This window comes from Chiloscyllium plagiosum, unplaced genomic scaffold (assembly GCF_037043375.1).
Source record: "Chiloscyllium plagiosum isolate Xiang-an unplaced genomic scaffold, Cpla_swu_hap1 HiC_scaffold_15, whole genome shotgun sequence".
Lineage (NCBI taxonomy): Eukaryota > Metazoa > Chordata > Chondrichthyes > Orectolobiformes > Hemiscylliidae > Chiloscyllium > Chiloscyllium plagiosum.
The window spans coordinates 28,742,907-28,755,121 of NW_028270153.1; the positions used below are offsets into that span (position 1 = coordinate 28,742,907).

The window sequence follows — 12,215 nt, forward strand, 5'->3', positions numbered from 1 at the left end:
CCTTTGACTACAGGTTCCAACTATTTTATATTCACCCTGCCCATGTCTCTTATAATCTTATTAACCTCTATCAGGTTCCCCCCTCAATCCTCTCTGCTCCAAAGAAAACAACCCAAGCTCATCTGACCTTTCTTCACGGCTGAAATGTTCCATTACAGTCAACATTCTGCCAAATCTCCTTTGCACCCTCTCTGTACAATCACATCTTCCTATAGACTGACAAAGACAAGTGTCTTACACACCTACCTGAACTACCCTGTTAACTGTCCTGTCATCTTTAGGGATCTGTGTACAAGGACCCCAAGCTTCCTTTATTCCTCTGAGCTTCCTAGTGTTTTGTCATTTATTGAGTAATTCCTTTATTTGTTCCTTCACCCAAAATGGAGAGGCAATGGTCTGGTGGTATTATCACTAGACTATTAATTCAGTGTCCCACGTGATGTTCTGGAGGCCTAAGTTCAAATTCTACCACAGTTTATGGTGGAATTTGAATTCAACTTTTTAAAAAAATGGAATAAAGATGATCATGAAACCATTGTCAATTATCAGAAAAACCCAGCTGGCTCATAAATATCCTTCAGGGTAGGAAAGTTACCATCCTCACCTGGTCTGGCCAGCATGTAACTCCAGATTCACAATGATGCGGTTGACTCTGAAATACTCTCTGAAGGGCTGAGCAAGCCACTCAGTCATACTAATGGCTATGAAGTCCCAACAAAGAAATTAAGCTGGACAGACCACATGGCATTGATGTCAGCACAAGAAAAGACCACAACAAAATCAGCTGTGTCTACCCTGCAGAATTCTCAATACTAACATCTGAGAGCCTGTGCCAAAATTGGATGAGCTATCCAGGCACCCAGCTCTCTCACAGACTAGTCAACCACTAGCCTGATACAGCCTCATGGAATCATACCTGATAGACAATGTCCCACACACCACCATCACCATTCCTAGATATATCCTGTTCCACCAGCAGGACAGACCCAGCAGAGATGGCAATAAATTGGTACACGGTTGGGAGGGAGTTGCCGAGGAGTATTTAACATTGATTCCAGACCCAATGAAATCTCATGATTTCAGATCAAACATAGGCAAGGAAGCTTCCTACTGATTATGATGTATTACCTTCCCTCATCTGATGAATCAGCACTCCTCCATTTTGAACAACACTGGGAGGAAGCACGGAGGGTGGCAAGGGCATAAAATTCCACCAGCCAGAGTGGCTCAGCAGCAGCACTATTGATGGAGCTGGTCAGGTTCTAAAGTTGCTAGTCTGGGTCTACAGCAGATGGTGAGGCAATCAACAAGAGGGAAAAACATACTTGACCTCATCTGTTGGCTGCAGTTTCAGTAAGAGGATTTCACTGCACAGACCTTGCCGAGATAAAGTCTCATCTTCATATTGGGAGTTCCCTCCATTGTTTTGTGTGGCACAGTGAACATGCAGCACATGGACACCATCATTTTAAGAAGGCAGCTCACTATCAACTTCTCAAGGACATGTTGGGACAGGCAATAAATGCTGGCCGGCCAGCAACACCCTCATCCCATGAGTGAATAAAAGCAAAAGTGCATCACTTAACATTTATCAGGGTTAAATTCCATCTACCATTTGATTGTATAAAATGAACATTTCCACATTTCACTTTAATAAAATATAGTATATGTTTGTATTCAGAGCTGAAGTGATTCTGCAAGAAAATGGTGCACAAGACTTTTCCTGTTAGTAATCTTGCAGCCAGTGGTTTTACAATCCAGTAGAAAGCCCAAAGAGATGTTTGGCTTTTTGGTATATCCAACTCTAATTTCTTTAATCTGAGCAAACATAAAATATGTTTGTGTACTGTTATTACGACTGAATTCCAGAGATCCATCAGTACCCGAGTCTTTCAAGGTCCAATGGTAATCCTTCTTGCCATCTTCAAATGTATATCCTTGAGTGTATCCCTGTTCGTTACCTTTTCTTCAATTTCCCTTGTTCACAGTCTGTGATAGGACCAAGAACTGTGCATTTCAAAGCAAATTAGCAAATGGAATCCCACCGAACCTGTGCTCATGGTTATCTCTGTGTCCTTTGAAATTGTTTTCTTGCACTGGCTTAGATGTTTATTGTCATCTCCTGTAGTCCCTCTTTATATCAAAGATGTGCTCCAGTCTTTGCAGTATTTTTATCTGGCTTCTAAGTAAAATTACATTTAATAACTCAGTGTCCACTGTGTATACAATGTTGCGTCTCTGACTGACAGTTAATCTGCAAGCTGCATATTTAGCGGTTAGTTGCTATAATGTCTGTTTCATAACTTGTAATGAGTCTTACTGTTTTAAATAAACTAATCCATATAGTTAGTCAGTCATAATGGGCACATGATTATTAAACCATTATAATTAATATGATAGTTATCACTCAATCCTGTCCATTCTTTGGATAATTAACTTCATCCTGCATTCAATGTTCTTCAGATGCTAAACCCTCTCTACAGAAGTTGGATCAACACCCACACCTTGATGGTCTCCACCTTTATAAATTCAACGATCAAACTTCTTTTGCACAATTTTATTTGACTTCACATGGATGTCCCAAATCTGTCCATCCATCTATCTCTATCTTGAATATTTTACATATAAAACTTGCAATGTAGTAAATTTTAGACTCAGCTCTAAATTATTTTGAAGTAAAAGTTGTGTTACTGACATTTTTTTCCGTTGTTGAAATAAACAAAGCTACATGTGACAGAGTTGACTAAGAAAGTTGCTTTTTTTTGTCACTTTCTCAGAGCCACAAGCAGCCTGCGGCCTTTATTGTCACACAGCACCCTTTACCAAATACTGTGACAGATTTCTGGAGACTAGTGTTTGATTATCATTGCTCAGCCATTGTAATGTTGAATGAACTTGATGCTGCACAGGTAGGGAAAATGAACAAGCTGTATCAAATATATCCGTTCTCATTCCACTCCTTTCTTTTATAATCTGGGAAGTAACGAGTATATGGTTTTAATCAGCTGTTATTTTGGGGAGGTCAGGGAAATGTGGGGATTGTCCTTATTCATATGTTCTTAACTTTTAACACACTATCTCTGCCTGATATTACATATTATTTTAGATAACAGCAGAAGGCTCTTAACTTATATTAGAATTAGTATGATGTGGCAAGTTGCGTGGAAACCAGCATTAAAAAGGAAATGGAATAATAAAGCAGTTACATTGGGAGATGACAATGTTGAGAGATCTTTTTAACAAAGTGCGTCTCATCCTTAGTTAACTTCTGGTAATGTTCTGGAGGAATGATCAATGTACTAAATATTCACCCATCAATGTAGTCAATAGTAATTTCTCGCCTTTGCTTTCAATCTGTTATAATTATTTGCACCCAAATGATTTCATTCAGATCTGTACAAGTGAAGAAATGTTGAGTGTAAGGAGGTGCATCAATAATATGGCTATTTAAAAAGTAATTATTTTTAAACCACAAGTAATTCCATATTGACAGTGACAATCATGAAACTCGATGTAGACTTTGAGGCCTGAGTTTTGTGTCCAAGTCCATAACTGCTTGTGTCTTTTAACCAGCTCTGCATTCAGTATTGGCCAGAAAAAAGTCTGTGTTGCTATGGTCCCATCCAAGTGGAATTCATTTCAGCAGACTTTGAAGAAGATATCATTGTTCGGGTTTTTCGGATCTACAATATGGCACGAGTAAGATTAAAATCTCAGGAACTATTCAGAATGAATGTTCCTCTAGTTATTCTACTGAGTCGTAAACTAAAATCATACAGGAAGTACTTTGTTTTTAAGAAGTATTTAGAAGTAAACCTTTTGTGAAGTTGTGCTCTCTCCTCATAGTTCAATAAGAACTCTCTCAGATTATTAGCCCTTAATTTTAGTTGTACTACAATGCAGTTAGTTGTTAAGCAGAATAAATGTTGCATAGCTTCCCTCCTATTGTGAAGCATCATTGAACAATGACAGAGATCTATAACTTGATGCAGAACACTTACTCTGATATGTTTTAAGCACAGCTGAGCAAAATTTATCTTTTACTCTAAAATGATAATAAAAATGTAACTGTAAATATTTAAAAGGTGTGTGCTCAAACTGAGACCCAGAACAACATGAGTCTTGAACCTTCTTCAGAAAATCTGGCTAAACTGTTATGATCTCTGTAGAGGCCAATAACTTTGAAAAAGATTTTCAGTGACTCCGTTCTACTCTAACAAGTCGGTTAAAAACACAGACTAAAGACTAATTGGCAACTAGCTCACCAAACTACAGAAATTAGTTAACTAAGCAACACAACTGAAAGCTTTACATCAAACTCCTAGCAGATGTCGAGTCTTGAAGATCATCCTGGCTTTTCAGCAGCCGAACCTAATTTTGCAGTGCTCTTTGAATATTGTTCCACTCCGTCCTGCATACATCACCAAACTGACTTCCAGAAGTAAAGCACACACTTGCAACCCTTAAATCTCAACAAGTTCCATCTCTATGAATAGAGAAGCAGTTCATCAGTGACATCCTACTTGATGACTAACACAAACAACGCTTTTCTCTGCCTTCGACAGCAGCAACTGTTCCTGGGTCTCCAGGTAGTGGGGAGGGGTAGGGAGCTGTTGGATCCATCAGTTAAGAGGTAGCAGCATGGAGGGCAGGAATATCAGGTGAAAGAGTGATGGAGATGTAGTTGTAGAAGGATGGTGTCAGTGGAGAGTTGGATCTTCAGTTTAATAGCAACTTGGGAGTTTTCAATCCTCTCACTTTTCCTAGATAGCTATTAAGCTTAAGTGAATCAGAATCCTAAAAACTATCTGACTTTAAGTTGTTTTTTTGGAGGGTTCCACATGCATGGGAATTGCCAGTTGGAATCTTCAATTCTCCAGGCAATTCCCATGAAACCTGCTGTGTTGGGGATTCTGCATTGTCTCACGTAACTCCAATCTAAACTGCTGTCATTCGCCATTGGAACATCTGGGCCATTTATATTTTAGCTTAAATTAGGAAGTGACGGTGTAAATTTTAACTGTTTTCAAAGTAATGCACATAATGCTCCAACAATTCTTTCTTTAACACCCTCAAATAAACTGAGTATTTCCACTCTCCAGGGATGTGTCCTGGCAGTTTCACAAATCTCTACATGAAAGAGGCTGTAATTAAAACAAACGATGCACCACAAACCTTGAAAACATGCAACCAAACCCTTAAAGGATTCAGCAAGGAATCTCAAATTAAGATGGAAAAAGCTTCCAAAATCTAAGGATCTAATGCAGTGACCTGTAGGAAAGTGATTAATAATCTAAATGGAGCAAAAAATAGAGAATAAATTGGCTCATTTCAAGATAAGTCATAAATGGTGTTGGATTATCTCCCAACTATTTAAAATAGGATGAAGTTGACTAGATAACTGCTGAATGTAATCATTCATTCAGATATACTTTTCATGTGATTGTCAGAAATCCATCAAGACCCTTTGAGCACAATCCCCTGATTGCACTGTTAAACTTTCTGCCTCGTTAAATCCTAGAGAGTGAAATTCTTCAAAACCTAACACAAAATACAACATAGTGAATCAACAGCATGTTCATCAATGTATCAGTTTTATTGTCAGTCAAGGGTAGAAAGTGAAACTTGACAAATCTTCATAAAACGTTTGCCTCAATATTCACTGAAAGAGGTTGAAGCATCTTGAAAACTTAAGTATTGATTCATGATGAATCTATGTTCTGTTGGTACAGACTAACTTTACCGCACTTGTCTTCAGTTCATCTGATCCTTTTTCAGTGGATCAATGCTTTGGGGAATCAAATCAGAATTTGATATCTACCAATACTTTAGTCTTTAAAAAATGGTACACTCCTGATAATGAATTATGACATTGCCACTATTTACTGGCAAATAATCCATGCTCAGATTATGTGCAGTATGTGGATACAATTTTGAGTTTCCACAGCTATGTTCTCCCTTCTCATCACTGATACCGGGCCACATTATGTTCATTGACTCACACATGGACACATTACTCCTCTGCAGCTGTAGAAATTTAGATGCTTCATTGGCATAATTGCCAAAACTGTCCATCATATATAGATCCCCTCTGGGTTCAGCTGTGGTTATGGTGTCAGTAGCCTTCATGTCATTTTTTTTTAAACTTGAGACGGGATAATATTGCATTTCAATCTACACATTTTCTATTATTTGTAATGCTTTAGAACTGTGGAGAGATCTTGGATTGCAAATGTTTCAGTTTTGTATTAGTTCAGTGTTTCAGTTTTCTTCTGTAAATGGTCTTCTAGCCTCAGGATGGATACCGTATTGTGCAGCAGTTCCAGTTTATTGGTTGGCCATCGTACAGGGACACGCCAGTGTCAAAGCGCTCCTTTTTGAAACTAATAAGGCGTCTGGAGAAATGGCAAGAGGAGTATGATGGGGGTGATGGTCGCACTGTGGTGCACTGCTTGTGAGTATCCATATCACTCAGATGTTTTTACCATTATTTCAACAAAAGGCACTTTTGATTGTTACAAAGAACAGACTGTGCAAACTGCTTGTTAACCTCAATCTCTTCTCTCCATTTTGCGTTTGCCTCTCCCGTGCTTTCTCTTTCTCTCCATCTTTCCTCACACCTCCCCCACCTTTCCCTATCCAATTCTCTCTCTCCTCTCCTCCTTTTCCATTTTCTTTCTTATGTTCAATCAGCTCTCTAACCCTGCTTGTCCTGAATGCTGAATTCCCCAGTGTAACGCCATGGGAGATCTGTTAGTGATTGTTCATTTGGAAAGGAATTTCTACCTTCCAACATTCGCAAATATAAGACTATGTGATGGAAAACATAGCAAAAACAAGATGGCTCATAAAGCTTTCCAAATATTCTCTGCTTCTTTCATCCTCAGCACTGTTATCCCATTTCTACAGTATACATGCACCACTTTACATATGAGCTGTACTACATTTCTACATGGAATGAAAAGTTTGAACTAAATTTAGGTGTACTTTTTTGAGAATTCTCCATCACTCACCACTAGGACGAAGCTACCCAATAAAGTTTTATTTATGAAACTTACAATCCAGAGCAAGAAAAGTATTTTTTCATTTCTTCAATCTTGGCTGTCCTTATTTGAACTTATGATTCAAAATTGAATGCAAGAAAAGGAGTAATCTTCTCAGTTTCAAATTTACATGACTGCATTCAATGGTTCAGCATTTGCTCACAAATTTCATCACCAGATAAATTGTCAGGTACAATGTTAAGGTGAGCTACCTGCTCAAATGAAGCTATAACTGCCACTTACTGAACAAGAGGAATGATTATAAACTCTCATACTGTATTACAGAACACAGGGATAATATGGAAATTTACTTCATCACCTGCTTCCTCAAAATGCTTATGCTTTTGTTTTTTTAGCAATGGTGGTGGGCGAAGTGGAACACTTTGTGTAGTTCGTAGTATCTGTGAGATGATTCATCAACAGAATATAATAGATGTTTTTCACACAGTCAAAACACTACGAAACAACAAATCCAATATGGTAGATACACTGGTAAGTTTAAATACCTCTATGTGTTGGAGTAATGGAAAAGGACTTCTGTAAAGGTTTTAGTCTCAAAATTACTGTTTATGTATTCATTGATGTTTAACTCTTTTGAGTGATGATCCTCTGTTTATCACGTTAATTCAGGCATTAGTCAAATTATTTTAATTGAGCAAAGTTCACTGCTAAAATACTAAAGTGGAAAATTACCCTGGCATGTCCACAAAAAGAACGACAAATGTACATCAGCCAATTACCATCCATCAGTCCACTCTCAGCTATAAACAAAGTGATGGACAATGTCATTGACAGTGCTATCATGTAGCACTTACTCACCTGCTCAGTTTAGATTCTGCCAGCACCACTCAGCTTCAGAACTCATCAAAGCCTCTGTTCAAATGTGGGCAAACAGCTCAATTGTAGAGATAAGGCAATGGAACCACCTCTGATCTCAAAGCAGCAGTCAATGAGTACATTATCAAGGATTTCAAGTAAAATTAAAGTCAATGAGGATGAGGGGGAAAACAGTACAATAACTAGAGTCATGTTGAACACAAAGGGAAGTTGTGCTTATTGGAGACCAATCATCTCAGCTCCATTTTATTGCTGCAGAGGTTTCTCAGGGTAGTGTCCTAGGTCCAACTGTTCAGCTACTCCATCAAAGACCTTTTTCCCATCATTAGAAATGCTACAGATTGTAGCATTGACTTTTGGCTCCCTCAGAGCTCCATTGCAGCAAGTAGCAAGATTAGGTAGAACACTGATCATAGTGTCAGAACGCAGTGACACAAACTATCTATTCGGGTGGAAATCCTGCCTCAAAGAACTGCCGGCCAATCAGCACTAGGGCAAGGGTGAACACTGCTGAGCCCATATCTCATTCTGAGAGCCTAAGTGCTGGAAGCGAGGGCAAGGTTAAGTACAAGGGACTCACAATGCATTGCACAATATGTCTGGTAGAAAAGGAGATGTTTGCAGTTATTGATCAATCATCTCAGCCCCAGAACATTTAACTGGGAATTTCTTCTGGACAGTAGAGTAACAGCTATCAATAGCTGCTACAAAAAAATGCTTTATTGAAAAAACATCCTCAGATGTGTAGGTCTTCCAATAACTGGAAGCATCTTCCTTTATTACAAGTTTACGTCCAGCAAATTTTCCTCCCAATTCCCATTGCCTTCAATTTTAGATTTTGATAAACAGGAAGAAATATTTTTTTTAAATGAAAGATGTGCAGTTTACAAGATGTGTGTCTTTATCTCTCCTAGGAGCAATACAAATTCTGCTATGACGTGGCACTGGAGTATTTGAATTCATTTTGAACTTACATGATGAAAAGATTCATTGTGGGATCACAGTGATAATTTTATCAGAAGAAGCCTTCATGTCATGTACAAAATAGTGCATCAAAAATTGTTTGCATAGATTTGTGTTTTCAAGGGTCATGTTGAAACCAGAAAGGGAAGCAAGCACAAACTCTGTAATAATCACATACATTATCCACAAGAACTACCTGGATTGGCTACAGTGTTGGACTACTCCGCCTTTCACTGGAGTTTTGCTTATGCCAGAAATAAATTGATGTCATCTGTTTAGATGAAGATTCTGCCAGCTGTTCATTTTGTCAGATGTCCTTGTATGTTACATTCCAATTTATTTAAATTGTTTGCATAAAGTCTTAATAAATGCTATCTATGATCTGTTAGCAAAGTTTTATTCAGCATTTTATAAATAGGATTAGAAATGCTAAATAAAACAAAGCAATAATTTTCCTGTTTGATGTTGATTTCCTGTTAATTTTAATGTTGCCACTTTCAATAGCCGCCATTGAAATGGTACAGTTTTGGAGCACCAATTCTGTTTTGAGAATAAGGGTTTAAGACATCAATGCAATTTTTGAAGAGCATAAAATCTTCAACAATTCTTCAGGTATCTAACTTCGAAGCAAAATGAGCAGCATTAAGCTGAAGCAGTATCTTTTGCAGGAATAATATTCTGTGTTTTGTCCACTAAAACTATGAGCATGTTATAAGGAGAATGATTTACGTGTGAATTCAGAGATAAAAATTGTGGATCTTGGATTTCTGAAACAGTAAGAGGAGCAATTATAATTCGCTCCGTCTAAAATAGGAAAACAGGCTTACATTTCTGATGTGACCCTTCATCAGAGTTCTAAGTTCTGATGAATGTTCTCACCCTGAGGTTAACCCATTGCTTTTTTTTATGCTGGTTCAATGATGTATATTTCCAGCATTTTTGATGTTTATCTGAATGAGGTTCATTTCATCTGGGGCACTGTTTTCAATTAACTGGTTAATACCTTTGCATTAAGGTGTCTGCTATTCTAACACAGTCATTAATCTGCAAACAAATAAACAGGTTAGAACTACTATATTAAAATAGCCCAGACAGAAATTTAACATAAATGCATTAGCCAGCGTATTGATAATAATGCAGAGAAAATTAAGCTCTCGGGCGTTTATGTATTCTGTCTGATTGATGGAGCCATCAGTAAATTGCATTAGCTGAGAAGATTGTAGTACCTGAGGGCCTTGTAAAGGTGGTTTGCTGTATTTTGGGTGTGATTTAGTCTGACTCATTAAGGTCATTGTTATTGACAGAAAGCAAGATTGTAGCATAAACCAAGTACATCTCATGTTAATTTTTACTGAGATCTTATCAAAGCTTCATTCTCATACTTCTGCTGAACTTTGGAAACTGTTTGTTAACTTACAATTCTTGTAGATTACATGAACTCCTTCAATATACATTTGTAAGAGTGTAACAAAAATTGACAGACTGAAGTCCTTAAACTTTAACAGGACCTTAGAAACTCTACCTCTTATCAGGTTGTTTGGTTGTTGATTTAATATCATTCAATGACTGAAGAAAATCTGTAAAAGATTGACGTTCGTCTGATATATTTTTCTTCATAGTTTGTTTACTTTGCTGTGACTACATCAGTTGTGCATTATTTATACAATTTGTCCAGAGCAAAATTATTGTCTCATACTTATTCTGGCTTTACCAAAAGAGAATATGCATTAGTGCACAAACCTTGAGTCATCCGTTGCAGCTATGTAAAGTTATTATCAACCACTTAGATGCACAGGCCTAATTTCAATATAGGATATCGAAGGATTTGCTCCAAGCTCAAAGGTCAAATCTGTCGTGCTTTAGTAAATCTCAGTATAGTTCATGGTATTATTAACATATGGCAGAATCATATCTAATATCATGATTAACTGCCCAAAGTCTGTAATTTCTTGCAAAGGCTTTGGTGTTGCAGAGCAAATTCTATATTATCCAATATATGATCATAAAAGATCAAAGCAGTATTCCTCATTTTTATTACTGCAATAAACAAAACCGAAAAGAAGCATTATAAAAGTAAAAGCAAATAACATTGTGAGTTTTGAATTGCCAACATTTTTGGCATGATTTACTTAAAACAAATTAAAACTGTCCCATTCAGGACCATTGTTATGAACAATGTGGAAGGTTTTATGCTGTAACAGTGAACTGTGATTTAATTCAAGTGCTGTAATTTACAGGGCTTGTATACCATTCCTCCCCCATCTCCACCTCCCCATAAACCATTCCTCTGTCAGCCCTGCACCCCCATTTCAACATTAAATGTCCTAGATTATTCACCCTAATTTACTAACACTGCATAATGAGAAAATAAAGCCAGTGTACAAGCAAGAAAATAAACCAATACGTTTCTTCCCCTGTGCTCATTGGTGTTTGTTGTTCCCTTTACAGCCCAGTTTCTGTGTTTGGTAGATGAAAGCATGTTTGAATAGCTTCACTGTGTAATATTCTGTAGCAAGTTACTTTTCTAGCTTTATAAGATGTGGTAAGTTATGTTAAGTCAAATAATATATGAAATATATTTTTGACAGTACATAAAAGTAATGTGATCTTTTTACAACTGTAATGCCATCTGACTAATTTATTCTTATATGTTGTAAGGAAATGTTTGTAAAATGGGCTTTGTGCCATCTGTACAATAAAATAAATGGAATATGTGATGCAACCACTGTTATGTTGTGCTGATTTTGTTGTTCTGTGTAAAATATGGCCCAGTCTTAGAAACATGGAACACTCCAAGACAGAAGATGGAAATTACCTCAAAGTTTCATGAGTTTTGTTATTGAAATTTACTCATGTGATTGTAATATTTTACGTTATTCCAGCCCCAAAGGAAAATGAGTCCAATGCTATGGAACTAGCAACTGGCATTTGGGATAAATTTCCGGCTTAAGGCTGTCCAGAATTCTAAATTTAATTAAGAAATCACTGTTTTTTGTGATGAACTGTAGTCTTGCTAAAGAAATGAGCTAAAATGGAATGAAGGATCTTCTTTACCCAGACTTATATTGTGACTTAACCAACTTGTGACAAATGTTTTATTGACAAATTTAATGAAGGCTCAACAAACAGTTAACATAGTACTCATTAGAATTTCAAACTAATACTCCAATGTGCTTGGTATTTATTTTGTGCAGTGTGATTTTATATATGAAGTTGCATGCTGTTCTGTCTCTCAAGAAGGTTTTATTAAGAAGTATTCGCATTTCCTTTAAAATTTCTAATACCATAATATTAAATAAGTCACAAAACCACAGATTTTGGAACCCTGATTTTTGCTTTCATGGGTTAGAGAAGATTTTCTCTCCCCCAGGA

At 37.1% G+C, this 12,215-nt stretch overlaps 1 protein-coding gene across 7 annotated transcripts in view; it reads left to right on the forward strand.

The window, feature by feature from the left end:
• ptprt (protein tyrosine phosphatase receptor type T) overlaps positions 1-11,565 on the forward strand; it is a 1,424,809-nt gene extending 1,413,244 nt beyond the window's left edge. For all 7 annotated transcript variants that reach the window (XM_043710562.2, XM_043710557.2, XM_043710558.2 and 4 more), the window contains 5 exons: positions 2,778-2,909; positions 3,574-3,699; positions 6,291-6,454; positions 7,400-7,535; positions 8,795-11,565. In XM_043710562.2, coding sequence (XP_043566497.1) covers positions 2,778-2,909; positions 3,574-3,699; positions 6,291-6,454; positions 7,400-7,535; positions 8,795-8,848 — 612 coding nt within the window. In that variant the 3' untranslated portion in view covers positions 8,849-11,565. The remainder of the gene's footprint in view (positions 1-2,777; positions 2,910-3,573; positions 3,700-6,290; positions 6,455-7,399; positions 7,536-8,794) is intronic.
• Positions 11,566-12,215: the final 650 nt, after the last annotated feature.